Here is a 21,911-nt window from a genome sequence, read left to right as displayed (position 1 = left end):
CTCAGTTAATACTTGCCAAACGATGGGGGAAATAGGTGTGATGTGGACAAAGGGCCTAACAGGAGTGCCTGGTGCATAGTGTTATGAAGATTTGTGGAAGCAAGGAAGCAAACAAGCAAGCAGCTTGGTTTGGTGGACTGAAGCTGGCCTTGGAGCCAGAAGACTGAGGTTCAACTGCCAGCTCTGTCCCTTCCCCTCGAAGCCTCAGTGTTTCCATCTGTCAAATGGGGCGGGTGAAGAGGTGACTGTGAGGACTTCTTTTCAGCTAGATGCATTGCTCGGTTCTGTTCTAGCCGCCTGCCCCAGAACTCTCAGTCATCGAGGTCAACCTACAGGCTCTGTAGCAAATGTTCTCCTTTCCAGTGGGTTTCACTTTTCTTCAAGACAAGTCTCTAGATTGGGGTCTAATCTTTCTTCTCTGGGCCACAGGCCTTTTGTGCAGGACTTGCCTGTGACCACAGCGTGAGGCAGGGGTGTGAGTGAGTGGCCAGGTGTAACTTGGGGAATACAAAAGGGAGTGGTGGAGGCTGTGGCAAGCTGGCGAGCATCTGCCTTGTCCGATGGGGCAGCTGCCACCCAGGTCCACTCTCCCGTTGCCCTGTGGGGGGCTGTGACCCAGTCTACATTAAGAGAAATCAGAATGCCAGACTTTTAAGTGATATCTCCAAGTTTTCAATGTTGGCAACTTATTAAAAACAAAAACAAAACAAAAAATCCTAAAGAGAAAGAAGAACATTACACCCTGTGGGCCAAGCGTACCTTGGGAACCTGAGCTCTCAGGATGACATCCTCTCCCTTCCTCCCAAAGTTGCAAAATAAAGATATTTCAGAAACAGAAGCAAAGTTCCCTGTGTGAATAATCAGTCATCTCAGAAAACGACTGAGCTGGACCTTTGTATAACCGTGCCTTCCTCCTTTCTTTCTGTCCACTCTTCATGGATCCTCAGTCTCCTCTGAAAAGCACCTTTCTATCCACTAGCTCCAGTGTTCTCATGTGGGCAGGGGAACCCAGAGCTGGAAGACAGTGGGTGAGACCTCCAGGGCTTTTCTGAATGAATTCTGTCACTCGAAAATCATTTAAAAGTGGAGAGGAAGCTCAACAAGATATGTCTGGGGTGAGAGAGGGCTGTTGTATTTGCTCAGACTACCCCTTTTGGAGCAACACACCCCCTTGTCTGGGGTGTAGCCCCTCCTCTACCCCCTCCTCTACCCCTTCTTCTCTTTGTGACTCTGAAGGAACCAATCATGAGGCCTGGCCCCTGGCTCTGGGAGTGGCCCCTGATGGGCACATGACTTGAGCCAACCAATCAGAGATTTTCCTTTGAATTTTCTGTATGGAGCTAGGAGTGATGGCTCTATGGACAGACCAATACACAGATAACAGCTGAGCTGAGAGATGGAGGGAAAAAATTGGGACACCATGTGAATCTCTGGATCCAGCCAGACTCAGCTGTGTGAGCCAATAGACTCTGCGTCTGTCTCTCACTTCTGCTAATCTGTGGGATTCAGCCATCTGCAGCTACCACCACAAAATCCTAGAGTTTGCAGGGGTACCTTGTAATTCTTCCCACAGAGCTAAGTTACTTTCATCTGTCCCCTGAGACACCAAGGTCCAGTGAGGTCAAGTGACTTGTCCAAAATCATCAACTACTTGATGGCAAGTCTGCATTTGACCCCAGGTTTAATTAATGTTGTCTGCTCATTTCTCTATAAAAACGGTTCTCAAAATGGTTCTTCGGATGGCAAGGGTCCCCCAGAATTTTCCAGAGATGCCACAGAGGACAAAAGGGAGGCAGAGTGGACAGGACTAGAAAGAACATGAAATCCTCTGGGTAACTGGTTTTGCTCGAGCTTTTGCCATTTTCGAGGAATTCGCTAAGTTCTTTTCTAAAATCATTTTTTTATCATCTATAAGTTATGAGTTAATGACATGCCCATTGAACAGGTAAGAAAACCAAGGCCCAGGAAACTAATCACTCAGGTGACATAGTAAGTGACTAGTTGCTTGCATTTATGACTCACCACCAAACTCTGCACGCCCCACCTTGCCTGCCATTTCACCACTCGAGCTTCCCTCCGAGGAGCTGGTGGAGCTGGCAGAGCTGCCACTTTGTCCATCTCCTTTGGAAACCTGCGGAGCACTCTGGGAGGAAATACACCTTGAGCCTGACCAGTCGATGCCTAGTGAGATCAGCTGGCAAGAAGGGGACTGTGGAGGTGGAGCCCAGGGTAGGGTTGGAGGCTGTGTTTGGGCTGCTGCTGAGCTCTCTCTCCACTTCCACACACTCACCGCTGGGCTGCGCTGCGGTTCCTCGTCCAGGCCCTTTCCAGCTGGGAAACGAGTTCTTCTGAGGAGTTCTCTCTTCCAAGTGACCACAGGTCTTTTGGTCCCAGTGGCCTCTTGTAGCCCCTCCAGACCAGCCTGTAAAAGAGGGTCACTAGGGCAAGCTCCTTCTGCCTCTGCCCCTTCAACAAAGTCCTGGTCTGGTAGCTGTGTGACCCTGGGTGAGTTGCTTTACCCCTCAGTACCTCTGCGGGCCCCTCGCTAAAATGAAAGCCATTAACTGTACCTAATATTTGCTGGGCACTTTTCAGTTTACAAAGGTCATGTCATTTAATTCTCACATGAGCCTACAGGATAGATTACTATTGGCCCATTTTACAGATGAGGCAGCACAGGCTCAGAAAGATTAAGTGATTTAACCAAGAGACACCCTGTGTAGAAGGGCAAGTAAACCTCCCTAGGACTCAGAAGTTTAGAATTAAAAACTATCGCTGAGGAGCCCTGGCTGGTGTGGCTCAGTGGGTTGGCTGTCGTCCAGCAGAGTGAAAGGCTGCAGGTTCGGTCCCTGGTCAGGGCATGTGTGGGAGGGGGCTGGTCAATGCTTCTCTCACACGTTGATGTTTCTCTCTCTCTCTTTTCCTCTCTCTCCCTCCCTCCCTTCCCCTGTCTCTAAAATAAGAATCAATAAGCAAACCTGTCATTGGGGGAGAGTTTTTAAAAATTAAAATAAAAACTACCACTGTTGAGAAAACCTGAACTCTTCTTTCAATGTTAGATGTTCCCACTCTCCTCCTCACTCACTGCTTCAGCCACCTGGCCTCAGGACCTTTGCACATGCATGCCACTCTGCTCAAAACTCTTTTCCTATACTTCTCACTTGTCCTTCCCCGTGGCTCAGGCAGGATTTCTTTAGAAGCCCACCTGATGACACCCCATCCAGGTAGATTCCCCCATTATAAGATCCCATAATCCTGAGCTTTTTTTTCTGTTCAAGAATTGGTTTTGGAAGCTCCATGGGGGCAAAGACAGTCCTTGTCTTTGTCCTCACCTCCTGGCACAGGGCACAAGGTTTGTCACCTGAGGCTACTTATCAACTCTGTGATTTGGGCATGTCACTTCTCATCAGTGGGCCTCCATTTCCTCACCTTAAAATGACAGTGTTTCTCAACACGTGGGACTGGTATATGAGACAACTGCAGGAGGTCGTTGAGAGGATGTGACCACTGGTTGACCCAAGAGCTAGACCTGGGCAACTGGAGGCTCCTCCCCCTCCCTTGTGCCTGGGTTGTGCACGCTGCCCACTCTTCCTGCACTAGGAGCTGTTGCAAGGAGCCTTGAGAGAGTGAGATGTTGTTGAGACCATCTGGATGGTACCCGTGACTGAGCCCCAGTAAGGCCTCCGTAAAAACTGTTAAGATTCTGACCAGCGGGGGTGGGGGTCTCCTTGTCCAGCCGTGCACAAGGGGAGCCTTGCAGGTAACTTCTCTTGCTTGTTGAAACCGCCCCCTACCGTTCTGGAGCCTGTCTCTCCCCTCTCCCTTTGCCCTCTGGGTGCAGGGCCAGGATGAGAACCAACACGCTTACTCAAGACAGTAATTAATACAGACTTCCGCAGCAGGAGCGCTGCTTTCTTTTCGGGTCTCCGTAATCTTTCTAGTGGCACCAAGGAGAAGGTCTTGTTTGGTGCTGCTCTTGTGCTCCTCTCCGAGATTTTTCCAGTTCCCTTTCTTAACACAGAGCAAACTCAGGCAAGCAACACTTCTGGTTTAGAAAGTATTCATATCGCTTGCTTTTTCACTGAAATTACGTTTGGAGTTCTACATGGAAAGTGACTCTGTAGATTTTTCCCATTTGGCAATGATAGAAAGTTTCCTTTTTTAAAAAGGCTGTTAGAGTGGAAAAAACTGAATTGCGTTAAAGAAAAACACCAGATAAATAGTGTATGAATGTTATCCTAATGAGGAAGAAGGGTTGAAGGAAGCCATGTTTGGGAGACAGAGGGCTAGGTCTGTTTTCTTCTAGCACTTCTATGCTCTTTCCACCAATTCCATATCCCCAGAGCATTCTATTCTGCATTTAATTGGTAGCTATTTTATATAATACTCATTATGGGCCAGACCTTGTTCTAAGCACGCCACAAACTTTATCTCATCTAATTCTCACAACCCTATGAGGTAGATGCTATTCTTACCCTCATTTCACAGGTGCAGAGACTGAGGCACAGAGAGGCTAAGGAGCCTTCCGAGGTCACACAGCTAGGAAGTGGTGGGTCTAGGATTCAAATGTAGGTACTGTGAAATCTGACCATAGTGTGGTCAGGAGGGGGCCCAGCAGGCAGGGACATCCTCGGTGCCCAGCACGCTGACCCTGGAGAAACATCTGTCTTCTCTACCAGCCTGGGAGTTTCCAGGGGACAAAGATTGGTCTTCACCTTCTCACCCTTGGTGCTTAGCACATAGTAAGTGCTTATGAAGTGTTAATGGAATGAATGAAGCCAAGTAAGAGATGAGTTTTATGGAGCACCTGCTATATATAAGCACTAAGCTCTCCACATTCAATGAAGGTAGAGTTGTTCCCATTTTACAGAGTGGAAAATTAAGACTCCCAATATTTTTGACATGGCTGGCTAAGAGACAGAGCCAGGGTTCAAACCCAGATGTCACTCCAGCGAGGGAGTAGGAGTGGGATGTGTGTGACGGGCGCACTGAGAGGGATGCACTGAGGCTGGAACGGAGAAAGCCCGCGGACCTTGGCAAGATTGGGTGGAACCCCGGGTAGGGGAGAGTTGCGGTGACAAATCAGGGCAGCAAATGCAAGTAGGTGGAGGCACCACCCCAGCCCCCTCCCAGCTACTTTACTCACCCAGAAACCCACCAGAACATGGCCTTGGAGGGAAAGGACGCCCCAGCCTCTGGACATGGATTCTGTACGGACAAAAGATGGGGCAGAAGGGAAACAGTCTCACATTCCATGGTCAGTATGTGGCAAGGGGAACCAGGGACAGGAAGACGCGGTGAAGTGACCGTCAGCTTAGTACTAAAAGTGCACACTAGTGTGCACTGCCTACTAGTCAGAGATAGACACGAATGGGCTCAGTGCTTCCTAGCAGGCAAGGCAAAAAGGGATTGGGCCATAGGACTGAGAGCATCCACGAGGCAAGACCCAACAGTTTCCCAGGACAACTGTCATTAATACAGAGCCCAGACGGTTCTCAAAGCAAGGACCGTGAATGACATAGACAGCACTCTGAGCCGTATCCCTCGGTGAACGTGGTGAGGAAGTGGGGAGTGATCTGTCCTGAGATTTTGCCACCTGCTCTGGGAAAACTGCACAGGCCTGTGTCCTTCCTTCACGGATACAGCATGAGAATGCCCATTTCACCACACCTTCGCCATCACAGCTGATTATCACTTTTTATTTTTTCCTGCCATTATCGTAGAAAAAAAAAGGTCTTATTATAGCTTTAACTTGATTACTTAAGCAGTTGAGCATCTTTTTAGATGGACTCAGATCAACTGTCTCTTCTTTAGAGAATTCTTTCTGGATTTCACAGACTAGTTCAATGTCACCTGTTACTCTCAGGGACCAGGAGGTGCTCCTGCAGAGCATTTGCCCCACTGTAATTTTCCATGCATTTGTGTAATTATGTGATTAATGTTTGGTTCTCTGACTCGGGTGTTCGCTGCATGACAAGGCACAACCTCTGCTTCTTCAGTACAGGTCCTTGGTACCCTGCTGGGCACAGAGCAGGCCTTGGCAAACTACAGCCCTGGTGGCCGAATCCAGCCCACTGCTTGTCTCTGCAAGTCAAGTTTTTATTGGAACACATTCATGCCCTTTTGTTGACATACTGTCTGTGGCTACTTTTGTGCTACAGCAGCAGAGCTGAGTAGTTGCCACAGAGGCCATGTGGCCCACAAAGCGTAACAGTGTATCTGTCTTGCTCTGGGCAGAAAACGCTGGCCAGCCCATGGCCTAGACATGCAACACACATTCTACTGAATGATGGAATGAATAAAAAAAAAAGCAAAGGCCTGTGCTGTAGTCAACTCTCTTCAGTCACGTGGTAGGATTGAGACCAGAAGTAGAACAGGGACAAGGGAGGCACCGAGCGGGAGACATGGAAACTTACAGACGGCGGGGGTTCTTTGGGGAAGAAGGGGGGTTGGTCAGCCAAGCAGGACAGCACAAACTGGGTCACCACCAGACACAGGCACAAGTAGGTCGACAGGTGGAGGAAGGGGTCGCTCTGGAAGCCCTGCAGGAGAGAAGGCACGAGTCCCTCTGAGTCTAGGCGGGCAGAGTGACAAGTCAACCGTGGGAAGCCACCCTTTACGAATTAATTAGAGGATGGTCTGTGGAAGTTCCTCGATAGTTACAAAGATTACTTTGTAAAAATCTGTCCTTAAGGACAGAAGGGCGTTTCTCTGTCTTCTTTTAAAAAGGAGCAAGATGGAGTAACCATTTGGCTCAAAAGGTCTTTGGTGAGCTCCCTCTAGGCCAGTGGTTCTCACCTGGGGGCAGTTTTGCCCCGGGTGACACTTGACAATCTCAGCAGATATCTGGGGCTACCACAATGGGGGGACAGTACCACTGGCACCTAGTGGGTGGGGGACGCTGCCCAACATCCTACAATGCACAGGATGGCTTCGCCACCCAAAAGGGGATGATGCTGAGTACCGAGGTTGAGAAACCCTGGTCTAGGTTACATACTTTTTCTCTTTGCAAATAAAACGGTCCATTGTGCCCCCTAACATGAAAATGCTGCATCTCCAGATGAGGATGGTGGAGGTACAACGTGAGTGTGGAGATACAGATGCATGGGGACATGGGTGAGAGACAGGACAGGTGAGAATGAAGGGAACCTGCATGCACGAGGGGGAGTGCGTGCAGGCGTGTGTGGGGGGAGGTCACCACTGAGAGGACGTGACTGCTGCTTGATCTGTGAGCTGGACCTGGGCAATCAGAGCCTCCTCACCTTCCTCCTGTCCCCTTGAGAGAGTGTGGTGTCACAAGACCGTCTGGACCGTATCTGTGACCTATCCCCACTAAGGCCACTGTATCAACTACTTAAGATTCTGGTGGGTGGGTGTGGAGATCTTGTCTTGTGGTGCTCAAGTCCAGCCTTGTGGGTCAGTTCCCTTTGCTTATTAAACTGCCAACCACCGCTCTGCTGTGACTGCCTGTTCCACCTCTGTGCGCCCTCTCTGTGGGGCCGGTGTGGAATTTCATGCAAGAGCTCCGAGCTTGCGAGCCCAGTGTGTCTGTGCTGGGCAGTGTGGAGGGGCTGTGTGAATACGAGGGTGGTGTGGGAAGTCTGTGCCGGGGTCGTGTGGGAACTTGAAGGCACAGCCACTACTGGGTGGCAATGAGTGTGAGTGGATGTATGCAGGTGTGTGTATGTGAGATGTTTCAGAGTCTGTGGTTGTGTGACGCATAAAGTGTGTGTCTGGTGTGCAAGTAAAGGGTGTGCCATGAGTGTGTAAGGCAATGAGAATCTGTATTGAAAAAGACATGCGGGATGATAGGTATGTCTGTGGGAGGGACTGTGCTTGTGAGTTGCTAGAGTTTAAGCAACTGTGGTGTTTGTGTCTCTGTGTAGAGAGGAAGTCGTGTGTGGAAAAGGGAGGAGGAAGGAAGGGACCCGAGGCCCGAAACTGCCACATTGGTCCCCCCAGGTGGCCCAGGCTCCCACTTACCTCCTGCGAGGCCTGCTGGGTGGCACTGATGGCTGGCAAGAGACAGCAGAGCAGCCAGTACCCAAATAGTACCCCAGACGCCTGGACCCCTTTCTTCCTCTCCACATGGATGAGGAACACGGCAAAGGTCTGCACCAGAGAGTCAGGACACACCCTTTAAGGTGGGGGAGGGCTGGGAAGGGAGGACCCCCCCCCCCCACACCCTCCACCTCGGCAGGAAGACCAATAGCCAGGCACAAGCCAGCAAGCCTGGGACGTCCTTACCGTGGTGGCGAGCCACACGGTGGGATGAATGAGGAATTCAGGGGCCTGGGGCCTCCCCTGCTGGATTCTCCAAAGAGCGACAGACACACTGGAGGTGAACAGGATTATGAGGGTGAACCCAAGCACCTGGGGACACAGGCTTAGGTTAGGCTGGTGGGTGAAAACAAAAATGGTGGCAAGCTGCTCCGTTACCCCAGTCACTGTGACTCTGGACGGGGCGCTGTCACGTACCGATGTCATAGTTTCACAGTGCCAATGTGGAAGATGCCTAAGAAAACGCTGTGAAGGATGTTACAGATAGAGCTTGACCTATAACTGTCATGTAGTAATGACCACAAGGGTCCGAGCCAAGCCTGTGTTTTCCAAAATGCTGGCGGTGCCCCAGAGTGCACAGGAGGGATGCTGAGGTACAAAGGGGCGGCGTGCAATGAAATGGACATACACTCGCCTCAAGTCTCTCTCGATCCCTACTATTAAATCTAGGGGAAACTCTCTCGGAACCTGTGTGTCCCTAGGCCCTCTCTAAAGTGCTTCAGCATCTCTTCTGAACAAGAGAAAGTGAGAAAGTGAGAGTGCGGGTGCGCGGAGAAAAGGCTGGGCTGGGCCTCAGTTATGCAAAGTGGTGGTCGTACTGGGTCTCACAGGCGGAGTTTGGCACGCTGCTTGTTTTTGTCTTGCTTGTGAGGTAAGGTTTTGATGTTTTCCAATCATTGAACAAAACTGAGAAAGGGAAATATGTCGTGGCATGTGAAAACTATATGAAATTCAAATTTCAGTGTCGATGAATTCTTTTTTTAATTGAAACACGGTCATGCCTATTTGTTGCCTGTGGCCTGTTGCAGCCTTTTCTGCTGCAATGGCAGAACTCGGTAGTTGGGACAGAGACCATGTGACGCCCACAGCCTCCAATATGTGCTGCTGGGGCCTTCCCGGACGGCGTGTCAACAACAGAGAGATGGCTGGCCACAGGAGAAAAGGTGACGAGGTGGTGCGGGAGTGAATGAGCCTTGAAGGGCGTCTTTGTAGCAGTCTGGGGGAGAAGGGCGCAGTTGAGCATAACAGTCCACACTTCGAATGCCAGCGTTTTTCTCGCTCTCTAAAATAAATGCCTAGCAATTTTAAGAGCCGTGCTTTACTACAAACAGCAGGGAAACATAAAAAATCAATACAGAACTGTTAACAATGTAAAGTGTTTATCCTAAAATTACCTTGTGCACCCCACGCTTTGTGGAATGCCCGGTCATGGCGGCCAGACGCCGTTCAGGAACCCATGAGTGTCTGGGTTGTTTGTGGACTTCATTGTTACCGGTCTGTTCGGGTGGACCTTGTTCCCCTGAGTTCACCTCTGTATGCTGTGCAGTGTTGCTCTGTTTAGTTAACAAGCTCCCTTCTCATTGCCACCCTGTGTGCTCCTTGATAGGAGGAATGTCCACTTTGGGTTCCAGCCTGCTCCTCCCCGCCCCCTGCCCAACCGCTGCCTGCTTCCAGGTTCCGAGGCAGTAGCTACCATTTTGGCCTTGAACAGGGAGGACATGCGGAGGTAGCCCTTGCCATGGCGGTGGATGTAGAGCAGGTAGATGGGGCCGAGGACCCAGAGGTACATGGCGGGCACCCAGACTCCTGCTGTTTTCAGGAAGCACAGGCTCAGTAGGCTGTCGGGGGTGGGCTCGGGCTCCGTCTGGTTCCAGACCTGAGGGAACACCAAGGTGACCCTTATGACGGGAAAGCCCAAGGGACCCAGACTCACCTGTTTACAGGGCCAGGCAACTTTTCGGACCCGTACCATTTACATGAAAACCTGCCAAGTGCTCTTTGGAACACCTTATAACTCCCAACACCTTTCATCCTAACATCAACCCTAGGAGGTAAATGCAATGATCACACTGATTTTGCAGATGCGGAAGCTGAGGCTCAGAGAGGCTGAGTAACTTGGCTGATGTCACCCAGCTGGAAGGTGGTGGTGCTGGGATTTGAACACAGGTGGTTGGGTCTGGGAGTCTAGGAGACCTGGGTTCCCTGATGAGTCCTGAGCACAGAGTCACTTAATCCTTATAGCAACTCTAGGAGGTAGGCATTACTGTTCCCATTTCACAGACTGGGAAACTGAGGCACTGAGAGGGGACCAGCCTTCTTCAGGCTCACACAAGTAGGAAGAGACAGAGCTGAGTCCATGTAGGCCTGTCTGACCCCAGACCTCGTGGTCGATTTGTGATTCTTACCTTAGCCACTCGGGGCGCCTGTCTCTAACCCTAGAAGTCTGAGTATGAAGCAGAGAGAACATGGCCTCTTCGGTTCTCTCCCTACTGTGTTAACAGCCCCCCAGCCCCTTCCCACTGGTGATATTTACTCCTCCCACCTCACCACCCACCAGCTCTGTAAGCTGCAACCTCCCTGTGCCTCAGTTTCTTTCCCTGCAAAGGGGGGATAATAAGAGATTCAACCTCTAAAAGCTGTATAAATGGGTCAATACTAGTAATAGCATGATGCTGGGCATAAAGTAAGCCCTCATTTAAACATCAGCTATTGCCCTGGCTGGTGAGGCTCGGTTGGTTGGAGCCTTGGTCGGTAAACTGAAGGCTTGTGGGTTTGGTTCCTGGTCTGGATGAGTAGGAGAGGCAAGGTATCGAGCAATCACATCAATGTTTCTCTCTCTTTCTCTCTCCCTTTAGAGAGAGGAAGAAAGCCTCTCTCTCTAAAAGCAATAAGCATGTCCTCAGGTGAGGATTAAAAAAACCCTAAAAATACATAGGCATCAACTATTATTTTTGCCTTACCTACCTGACCCCTGAAATTCTGGAATTTTGTGACCCTCACTGCCACCCCATGAACTCCACTCCCTGGAGTCCTCTGCAAAGAGCCAACATCAGAGAAATGGGGGTCCTAAAGCCTTAAGTAAATAGGGGTCGAAGTCCCTGTAGCCCGGAGGTCTGGAGGCCTCTTTAACCCGGCTGGGCTCTTCTGAGCCCGGCTAGGAAAAGGGATCGCTTTCCTTGCCATTGGTTCATCTGACCTGAAATTTGGGGTTATCTCCTGAGAGATCTACTAAGGTGGGAAAGGGTAGTGGGCAGTCAGGGGACACTCACTCTGGGTCCCACGCTCAGTTCTCCTGGAGTGGCCATCAGGGTGCTGTCCATCCGTCTGTTTGTCTTTAGGTCTGTCTGTCAGTCCCCGGCAGCCCCCTAGACCGGGAAGGGGCGGAGCCTGGCAGGCCCGGGCCGGATTCCAGCTTTGGATTGCGAGGCCCGGGCAAGGTCCAGCCTTGCGGCAGGGGTGGAGCGAAAAGGGGTGAAACGTGGCTCAGAAACATCCCCCAGCTCCCAAAAGTGCAGTGGCATCTCCATATAATCTTCCACCCCTGTCACCCCAAACTTCCCGAACACTGGGCAACAGCGATTCCAGGAACTTAGCCTAATGGAAGAACCCAGCAGGTGTGCACGTGCTTAGTGTCCAACAGCGTGGTGGGCGGCGGAGCTGTCTGATTAAGCTGCAGTCTTCTCTCTTGGGGTGGACATTGTCTGCTTCTATGGTGGTGGGAAGATTTTAAGAAGACTACTAGTAAAGAGGTTCGCACAGTGCCCAGGGCATACGACAGATGCTCAGCAACTTAGTTATTAGCATGAATATTATTATTTCATTCATAGGTTATTAAGCAGTGGTTCAAAGTGCCATTGCAAAAATATGTTAATTTGGAAGGACAGCTGCTAAATGCTAAGTGAAAAAAGAGGTCATAGTACAAAATAGGCTATAATTTTGCAAAAAAACAAAAAGGTATATGGTGGAGAAAGTGGGAGAGTCATGTCATTTACCTTCTTCTCCTGGGTCTTAGAGCCAGTTGTGTCTTCAGCCATGAGTTTTTTTTTGGAAATGACTCTTTGTGACATACATGCACAAATAAAAAGATAGAAATGCGCTACAGCAGTATCGTGGGAGTCCCAATTTTCTTTTCCTTTCCTTTTCTATTCTCTTTCCTTCCGCAGTGGGCATACATTCCTTTCAGAACAGGAAAGAAAGACTCAGCTTTTTCAGACAGACAAGCATGGGTGCTCAGTCTGGGTACAAAATTGAAACCCTCTGCTCTCTCCATGCTGCCTCATTATTTCTCGGGCTCTTGCCCTCATCTTTCTTCTGCCTCCTACAGCCTCAACCACATGGGTTCCCCTGGCCTAATTTCCCCCCTTCTTTTTGTTTCCTTTTCAGCCATCCTCTTGCCTGGGACTTCTTTCTAGAAGGGACACAAGGAACCCAAGGATTTGTCTTGGAGTGTGGCAGACCTGCTGTTTACATTTAAATCATGTCTGTTTATTCGAGGTGTTTTGGTGGAGGCTGCTGGAAATTATGGGGAGGCCTGAGCTCCCCCTCTGACTGCAACCTCCTCCCCATTGGCATTGCCATCGTCCCAGTCCTTTATTTCTTTGTATATTTGAAGATGAATTTGAAGGGAATGTTGGAAATTTAAGGGAGAATTGTCAGTAAAGCAGGAAAAAAAATAGAGGAAACCAGTTGGTGAGCCAAAAACAGAACTTGGGCAACTCCGAATCTACTTTCCAGCTCTCTGAACGTCACATGGCTGCGTGCAGAGCCTTAGACAAGGCCCTTTCCTTCTCCGGGCCTGCTTCTCACTCTGTAAGATGAGAAGTTTCCATAGGCCAACATTTCCTAATTGGTGGCTTTCGACCCCTGGTGATTTGCCAAGACAGATCAGGGACTCATGTTAGGGAGGGTAAAGGTCATATATTTCAATTGTAGTTATATAAATAATGAACCTCAATCAATATAACAATTATTTAAATATTTTCTCTCTGTAACCAAGCAGTTGAGAGTTTCACTATAATTCATGTGAGAATTCAGCCTGAGAAACTGAAATCAGACACTCTCATGCTTGAAGTCCTTGGTGGGTGGTTTGTCGCCAGTCTGAGGGCTCTGACCTCTGTGTAGTGCAAGGTCACTGCGATTCATAGTTTTTACTACTGAAGTCTTAGCCACAATGGCAACTTCCAGTGGGAAATTCTCTTTTGCCTTGTTATTTAAAAACCAAATATAAAAACCACCAAAATAAGGCACTTGATGTTTTTTTTTTTTAGGAGCAAAATGGAAGGATTCCAAATGCCAGACCAGAAAAAGCAATTTTTGTCTGTTTCAATGTAGTGAACTACAGTTAATTTCAGTCTATGTGATAGTATATATTCAACCTTGGGACAAAATACAGCATACTGAATCTAAACTTATTTTCAGACAAATCAGGCTTTATCTCACAGGAGAAATTCAAAGTAAATTAACTGCATACATGTCTGGCTAATGGGGAAAACCCCTCGAAATTTGTTTCTATGCAGATATTATTCGAGCTGAGATTAAAATAGATTTTAAATACCTTTTAAATGTTGTGATGAACTTAAATGACCTATATTTTGCTTTCAAAAAGCTTTATTGATCCTTTATCATGGGAAATGCCCCAATTTATACAAATTCCTAAAGTAGTTTTTGAGATTACGTATCACCTGTGGGAACATGGGTCAGAAAGACTTGGGGAAACTATTGAATACTTCGATCAACAGTCTCTTGTCCTTTCTAGTTTCATGGATATTGCATTCCAAAAGTAGAATTATTTGCCATTCGTACCTTTACTTAACACGCCTTACAACTGCACCTGTCAGACGGTGCGCGGAGTCCTCCAGGCCTCCAGAGGGCACAAATGGCCTTTTTTTGTTGAGCTTGTGCGGGAGTCATTTTGCCTGGGGGGTGGGGTGGGGTGTAGACGAGGTCTTGAGTGCGCACGCGCAAGGAGGTGGAGGGGTGTGGCTTGGCTGTCAGCCACCCCCAGAGAAGGAAGAAGTGGGCAGCGTGCAGCGTGCAGTGTGGGGAGCGGGACCCCAAGGTCTGCGGAGGGTTGGGCAGCAGGGGCTGGGCCATGCGGGTGTACCGGAGCGGTAGGCCACCGGGGCCCGTCGTGGTGGCTGCCACCCTGTTGCTGCTGCTGAACAGCGTGGGACTGGTGCACGGCTCCGAGGACATCGTGGTGGGCTGTGGGGGCTTCGTTAAATCTGACGTGGAGATCAACTACTCGCTCATCGAGGTGAGCGCCCCACCCTGTGGCCCCGGCCGGAGCTCACTGTGTGACCCCGAGCCACTTACTCAACCTCTCTGGGTTGCAGTGGTCTTTCTTCTTACACCAAGCGGTTGCTACAGGTCCCACGTTCTGGCAGTCCTTAACCTTTTAAACGCGCCGCTTGCCCTCCACCCCTACCTCCGCAAACTCGCTAGAGTGGAGGTTTTTACCGTGGGGTCAGCCGTACAGTCGGGATGGGGGCAGAACCTATTTGCGCAGGGGTGTGAGGGACATTTGTGGTGATGGTTGTGCATAACTTTTCAAAACCAAGGATCCTCCAAATAGAGACCTTCAGATTTTTAAAATACCTAAACTCCAGATCCCCAGAATCCAGATTCAAGATAATCCAGGACCCACACCATCTCCAGAATCCAGGCCCCAGATCTCGAAACACCCAGGCCCAGCAGGCCGCAGGCTCCAGGCCCCTCGGGACTCACAACTCAGGTCCTCAAAACTCAGACCCCCTAAAACTCAGATTTCCCAAAAGCCGTATACCAGAACGTAGATACCACAAGTCTTTCCCTCTCAAACCCCACAACTCAGCCCCCAAAAGTTATAATCCACTGAACCCCTCCAAACCTACTGGGGTGCTTTTAAAGAGTGTCAGTTCTTATCCCAGATACTTACCCATTAGATCTCTATTGATATCACTGGGGCTAGGAATCTGTATTTTTAATCCATGGCCCCCTTTTCTTACCCCCTTGGGACTTCTTTTTCTTTGAAAATGGAGAGTTTGGAGCTGCCCTGATTGCCTTACTAGGTAGTTACTGGAATTTCACTAGAGATTTCTGCAGACGCCTTTTTATTAAGTTGCAAAGCCCTCGTGAGATGATTATCAGCCCAGTGGGATTATGACCCAGAAAGCTTTGTGAAGAGGAAGGGAAGATGGTGGAAGTAGGGATAGATGGTCACTTGCCAGGGTGGATGGGAAGGTACCCAAGGGAGAAGTGGCCTCTATTTTAGGAGGTTACTGATGATGGGGCGGGAGAAGGGGTTTGAAAGAGAAAAAAGGAACTGGCTGGAAGGTGCCAAAAAGAAGGGACTGTGCCCTGAGAGCCCACAGGCTGCCTGAACGTACATTTGAGCCTCCCCAGCCCTGGCAGCTGGAGGGCTGTGGGGAAGTATAAAATCAGTGTGCTCTGCAAAGGTTGCTGAGGCTTGGGGCAGGGGGCGACATAGATTCCACACCCACAGTTCTTTGACTTGGCCTCCCAAGTCCCAGTTTCTGATCCTGTCTGATGGGGTTGTGAGAGAAGCAGCAGAAACTAGTGCCAGAAGATAATTACTACCTTTAAGGGCCCTCTGTCTGTGGTTTCTCCACTGTTTTTGATTTGAAGAAGTTGGGTGTTTAATGAATGACTGTAGCTGGTGGCAGTGGCAGGGCTCTGAAGGACAGCTGGGTGCCCATGCTACCTCCTGGACAGCCCCCCAGTGTGTGGGCACAGGGCATTTTGGAAGCTGCCTTGATAGGCCTTTTGCAGCTTGTATTTTTCCGTGGCTCTGGGAGGAAAGTGAAGGTGGTTAGGGGCACTCCCACCCCAAATTCAATAGTGACCCTGAGAGCCGAGGGCAGGTGTTGTGGCCCGGTATGAAGTGTGTTCCTGGAGCCCCAGGGCTGCCTGTCCAGACGGTCTGACACATTTATTCTTTCATAATTTCTGATTATGAAATCAGACACTTCATATGTGTAATGCGTATTGCCACCCTGTGTCTTGATCTGTACTTTATGAAAGACATGCAAATAATCAAGATATTTCACAATCATTTCTTGATTGTATTTTCTGTCTCCTAAAAAAACTACCTTTACTCTTCTCCAGCCTTCTTCCCTTCTGTGTGTTTTTCCATCATATTCACTCAGACAGAAACTATTGAGCAAGCCCCCCTGCTTATACTGAAACTGTCCAGGGTGGGGATGGTTTAGCAGTGTAGCAGTATAGAGAGCACAACAGACAAAAACCCCTACAAAAGAAAAATTATGGCTTGCTAAAACTTTGATAATCAGGAGGTTTCATTTTAAAAACTGGCTTCCCGATTTCTCTTGAAAACCAACTGATCTTTGGGCTGCAAAACTTGGCTCGGGTTGAGTAGTGATCTGTCTCCCTTTAAATCTGTGCCCATTGGTGTTGCTTCCCTGGCCCCTCTGGACAGGTGGATTTTTAAGCCGTGTTTTATGTTGGTGCATCTGATTTTCTTCATGGCCTGTTCACAGAGTCACTGAGTGTTTATTTATTGAGCACCTGCACTAAACAAGACACCATTCCAGGCACTGGGGAGTGTAAGCTGTGGTCACACCCATGGGGCACTTACAGTTCACGTGTAATTTCACTCTGTGCCTTTGCCAAATGCACACATTGCGAGTTTGCTGCTTTTTACACCTTTTTAGCTGGTATGACGTGACTGTCATTTCCATATTGTGGTCTCAGCATTAACGTTTTAGAGGTGAGATCCAATGCTTCCTTTTACAGATGTAGAAACTAGGCTCAGAGTGGTTGATTTATGCAGGTGGGTTTAGGACATTTTTTTTGATCCAGTCTCTGTCCTGACAATGACACCACTTTTCTTTATTCTTCAGAGAGATGTTAGTAATACAACACTGTAATGTACTGTATTTTTTGGACCATAAGACACACCTAGGTTTTAGAGGAGGAAAATGGGGAAAAAATTTTCGAAGCAAAAAATGTAAAATATTTAGTAACATAAATAACATAATATTTCACCAATGTAAGTGTAAACAGAACTCAGTGGCAGCATTCACAACCCATTATTCCTTGCCAATTTGCTGGTGGGGGTTGGGGGAGGAGGGGATAGATGATGCGTCTTACAATCTGAAAAACACGGTAGTGAAATAATAATAGTAAATAGCAATATGAGGTATTTTTTTTTCAGTCCATATTCAGTACCAGGTGCTTAATATGCATAGATGTGAATTTGTACTAGCCACCATGAAGGGGAGTGGCTCTCTATTTACCTATGAAGAAACAAAGGGCCTCAGGAGGGTAAATGGCTGGTCCAAGGTCATACTGTATGTGGGAGGCTCAGATGTTACTTGACCATCTTAACGGGTTGACAGTTTATGCCTGGGAATGCTCAGGATGCATGAGTTTTAGAGAGTCCTTGAGGAGAGAATATATATTAAATGTCTTTTGATATGTTTTTGTCCCGAGAATCAAAATACAAGAGAAAATGGAGAAGTCTGTAGATGAGTGCACTGTAGGTGCTGGGAATCATTGGGGTTAACAGTGCGGAGACCTGGCCTGACTGTAGCCCTTCTAGTGTGGAAGCAGAAGTGGGAGCTCAGGAATCGCTTTTAACAAGCACCCTACTAACAGTAAATTTGAACATTATAGATCCAGAAACAGCATAGAAACAGTTACTAACATTTAAAAAAGCATGAAAAATACAACTTTTGGAGTAGACTTCAGATGGTTTCTAACCTGAAAAGTGTCGAGTCACGTTATATTTGGGGTACTTGTCACTCTGTTGCATCTCCAGTGTTAATAGCAGCACGTAGTAGGTTCTCAGCAAATGCATTGACTGAATGCATTCAGGTGTAATGTACATTGCTAATTCTCAAAAGGTGAAATTACGGCATCTCTTTTCTTTCTTTTCTTTCTAGATAAAGTTGTACACCAAGCATGGGACTTTGAAATACCAGACAGACTGTGCCCCGAACAATGGTTACTTTATGATCCCCTTGTATGATAAGGTAAGAGGACAGAGTCATTTCGTCTTTTATAATGGGAAGTGCTGTGGCCCACAGGGCTCTGCTAACCAGGAGAATGGCCTTTCCCGCAAAAGCACGTGCCCACCTGATTTCTAAATTATAACTGGGATGTGATCATTCTGGCCACATCCTGGAGGAGGTGATCGAACATGGTGTTTCTCCAGGTCTTCAGAGACAGCTGTCGAGGCCCACAGACATTCGGGTGGCTGCAGCAGTGGGGGTGGGGGGCACTGCAGTTCTCCAGGGAGCAGAGGCCTGGAGGGACCCACACGCCCGTGATGCTGCACAGGACAGATAGATGGCCACAGCGTCAGGGTTGGGAAACCCTGACTTGCTAGAACCCTTTGTTTGCAAGCAGCTTAAAATGTTTCAAATAAATGATACAAATAATTTATGAGCTTCGTGGAAAAAAAAAAAATCAAGGTCTTGAGAAGTATCGAAGTAAATTTTATCTTTAATCCCCCAAATGCCCCTCCTTGTCTAGTGATAACCTTTGATAAAAGTTTTGGTGTGCGTCCTTACAGACTGCTTTCTCGTATTTGCAGTTACACAGATATCTCAGAACACACATGCCTGTGCTTACGTGCACACACACACACACACACACACGTGCCCTGGATGGGCGTCTGTGCAGATTCATACTTCCACCCTCATCTTCCCCACATTCCAGTTTTTTTTATTAAAAAATAGAGTCACAGGAAGTTGCAAAAATAGTCAATATACGTAGTTTTCGTTTTGATGAAAAAATACAAGTGAAATCAAACCACAGGAATCACGTTGTAATCTGATTTTTTCCCCTGTGGTGATGTCCTGGCCCCCTCCAACATCAGCACGTTCGGATCTAGCGCCTTCTCTTTAACGGCTGCGTAGCACGTCACAGTCAGACAGAGCAGCTCTGCATTCAACAGCTGCTCGATTGAGAGAGGCTTTCCCAATTTTTAAAACTATTAATATAACATAGCAATAAATATTTTTGAACTTGCATCTTTATGCACAATACAAGGTGGGGAAAAGTAAGATTATAGTTGTGAGTATGCAAAACACAGTTTGTGCTTGTATTATTAGTTATTAATTATTGTGTCATGTCCCATATGAACAACTGTAAACCTACTGTGGCTCCACCCTGTACACGAGATTGATTTCCAGACGTGGACAGCAGGGTCTTGAAATCTTTTGACATTTGTTATTATTATTATTATTATTATTATACTATTAAAACAATCTAAAGAAACCAGGGTGTATAAGTAAAATCTAGTTTTGAGAAATGACTTTAGTTCTGGAAGACATGTGCTGACCCTCAGCAACCTCAGGTGTATGCAGGGTTAATAGGAGATTCACTAATAACATCTTTGGTATCAAAAAACAAGAAGTGGCTGGATATGGTGCCTTCAGAATCTTCCCCAGGCCTTTCACATGGTGTCTTCTGATTGGTTGGATGGCAACGGCTGGTGATCAGCTTCAGCTTATGCTTGGGATTTCATTTCCGGTGTAAAAATTCTGGATTAAATGGTAGCACTAAACTAAGTTAAGCTACGTGAAGGGTCATCAGTTCTCATTCCTTTACTTTTTTCCCCCTCTTAGGGAGATTTTATTCTGAAGATTGAGCCTCCCCTAGGGTGGAGTTTTGGTAAGTTAACGGAATAATTAGACATACTCTGTAAATGATTAGATCGTATGCTGGCTATTAATTTAAATTGACAGAGTGCATAGACTGCCAAAATATCAAGGATTCATGTCTAGTGTAGAAGAGGGTCCCTTGCGTCGTCACTTTAGAGTACATTGGATTTACCTTACATCTGCCTGTAAGGTTTTTGGGTCATCTTTCTTAAAATAGATGTCTTTTTAGCACCTTTCTCAAGAAATTCTACAGTTGTGGTTTCATTGATGAAACAGCAGTAGAATTGTATGTCGAGGTCAGGATCGGGGACGTGGTTCCCGACCCAGCGTGGCTTCGTTCTTAGCTCCCTCAGTGCTACTACTATTATTATCATCATCATCATCATTATTATTATTATTAGTGAGTTAATTGTAACATTAAACATTGTAAGATTTGGTATAAAAGTCCAGCTTTACTTCTTCAAGAGATCAGAAGATCTGGCAGCCTCGGGCCCCACCATCTCTGTGAAGACCTCGGACAGGTTCCTTCCCCTCTTTCCGTGTCCATCTCCTCGCTAGGGGGTCAGGAGAGTGACAGCACCTGCCTCACAGGCCACCTGGAGGATTAAAGGGCCAGTGTGTTTATCTGTTCAGAGTGGCTGCTGCATAATTAGCAACTACTTAGTAGATGCTTGAAAGCAGTCCTTCTGCACATGCACAAATAAAAGCTCAAAACTTTTTTTCCTGAGCTTTTAGCAAAAAGTAACTGCCTTTGAGCAAAGTTGGACAAGCGGGAATGGGGTTGAGATCAGAAGAGAGGGTTGTGCCTCGACCTGGACGATTTTGGAGAGGAGAGAATATTGACTTTTTGGTAGAGATGTGTGTGATCCCAGTTCCGTAGCTTGGGCGTGGGAGGGAGTTGGGGGCCACGGTTGTTCTGTCAGGCTGGCTTGTGAGTTAGACAAGGGAGAATTGAGTCCCTGCCGTCACAACAGGTAAAGGGAAGCTCACGTGCCTAATTTGGCTGTGTGGGAGAAGTTCTTTTTTGTTTTGAAGTCAGAGTGTATCTGGCTGGTGCATCCCACAAAGCCGGAGGGGAAATCAAAGCCAATGGATGGCTAATGTCGAGGTTACAGATTGACAGCCAGTCAGGGTATTGTGTTGGAGCCCCTCCCTTCCTGTCAGTGTTCTTTCTTTTGACAGGCTTTTTTCATTGAATTGTAACACACTTTCAGGTAAGTGTTATACTTCTCATAAGGGAATTTTCACCAAGTGAACTCACCTGTGTCACGGCTGCCCAGATAGGGAGATGGAATGTATGAGCACACACAGGCACTCGTTAACTGCTCTGCCCCAGCTGACCCCACAGGTGGCCACCACCCTGACCTAAAATTATAGGGTGGTTTTTTGGTTTTGAACTTGATAGAAACTGAACCACACAGAGTACATTTTTGAATCTGGTTTCTTTCAGTGTTGTTCCTGAGATTCATTGAGCTACTGAGTATCTCTAGTTACTTCATTCTGTTGCCGTATGAATATAAAGTGATATAACTTATCCCTTCTACCTTTGACGAACATGTGAGTTCCTTCGTGATTTGGCCACTGAGAATAGTGCTCCTGCAAACGTCCTTGTACACGCTTTTTGGCACATATGTGTTTGCATTTCTGTGGAGTTATATACCAGAGATGAAACTACTGGGCTCAGCTCTAGTAAATAAGGCCGAACATCCAAAGTGGATGTAGCAACGTCTCTCTCATCAGCGTGTAAGAGTTCCAGCTGCTCCATGTTCTTCCCAGCGCTTGGCGCCGTCAGTGTTTTCCATGGAGGCCATTCTGGTGGGAACGTGGCGGTATCTCGTGGCGGTTTCGATTTGCATTGGTCATTGAGGTTGAGCATCTTTTATGTTTGTTGGGCATTTGGATATTCTTTTTTGTGAGGTACCTGTTCAAGTCTTCTGTCCATTTTTTAAATAAGATTTTATTTATTTACTTTTAGAGACAGGGAGAAATACCAATGTGTGGTTGCCTCTCACAGGCCCCCTGTTGGGGACCTGGCCTGCAACCCGGGCATGTGTCCCAACTGGGAATGGACCCTTTGGTTCTCAGGTCAGCACTCAGTCCACTAAGCCACACTGGCCAGGGCTCTTCTGTCTTTTTTAAATTGATGTCTTTGCCTGTGTGGGTAATTTTTTGTTTCACCTGAAATTCTTTTGATTTTCCCACTTTTCTCTCTGCTTATCA

General features: G+C 47.7%; 2 protein-coding genes across 10 annotated transcripts in view; one reads left to right on the top strand and one right to left on the bottom strand.

Moving 5' to 3' along the window:
• Positions 1-11,442, bottom strand: part of ABCC6 (ATP binding cassette subfamily C member 6) — a 47,807-nt gene extending 36,365 nt beyond the window's left edge. For 4 of the 9 annotated variants that reach the window (XM_053672145.1, XM_053672149.1, XM_053672146.1 and 1 more), the window contains exons 1-8: positions 11,331-11,442; positions 9,755-9,937; positions 9,456-9,599; positions 8,248-8,373; positions 7,984-8,112; positions 6,417-6,542; positions 5,147-5,208; positions 2,291-2,422 (exon numbers count right to left, since the gene is read on the bottom strand). In XM_053672145.1, coding sequence (XP_053528120.1) covers positions 2,291-2,422; positions 5,147-5,208; positions 6,417-6,542; positions 7,984-8,112; positions 8,248-8,373; positions 9,456-9,599; positions 9,755-9,937; positions 11,331-11,381 — 953 coding nt within the window. In that variant the 5' untranslated portion in view covers positions 11,382-11,442. The remainder of the gene's footprint in view (positions 1-2,290; positions 2,423-5,146; positions 5,209-6,416; positions 6,543-7,983; positions 8,113-8,247; positions 8,374-9,455; positions 9,600-9,754; positions 9,938-11,330) is intronic. The other 5 variants (XM_053672151.1, XM_053672152.1, XM_037129083.2 and 2 more) reach the window with 3 other exon arrangements.
• A 2,600-nt stretch (positions 11,443-14,042) lies between these two features.
• LOC119037059 (nodal modulator 1) overlaps positions 14,043-21,911 on the top strand; it is a 50,171-nt gene continuing 42,302 nt past the window's right edge. Inside the window, exons 1-3 of the mRNA XM_037129090.2 lie at positions 14,043-14,317; positions 17,967-18,056; positions 19,656-19,701. Of these exons, the coding sequence (XP_036984985.2) occupies positions 14,153-14,317; positions 17,967-18,056; positions 19,656-19,701 (301 nt within the window). The 5' untranslated portion in view covers positions 14,043-14,152. The remainder of the gene's footprint in view (positions 14,318-17,966; positions 18,057-19,655; positions 19,702-21,911) is intronic.

This window comes from Artibeus jamaicensis, unplaced genomic scaffold, assembly GCF_021234435.1.
Source record: "Artibeus jamaicensis isolate MK-2021 breed Jamaican fruit bat unplaced genomic scaffold, CSHL_Jam_final contig_729, whole genome shotgun sequence".
Classification (NCBI taxonomy): domain Eukaryota; kingdom Metazoa; phylum Chordata; class Mammalia; order Chiroptera; family Phyllostomidae; genus Artibeus; species Artibeus jamaicensis.
This window is presented reverse-complemented; position numbering and strand designations above follow the sequence as displayed.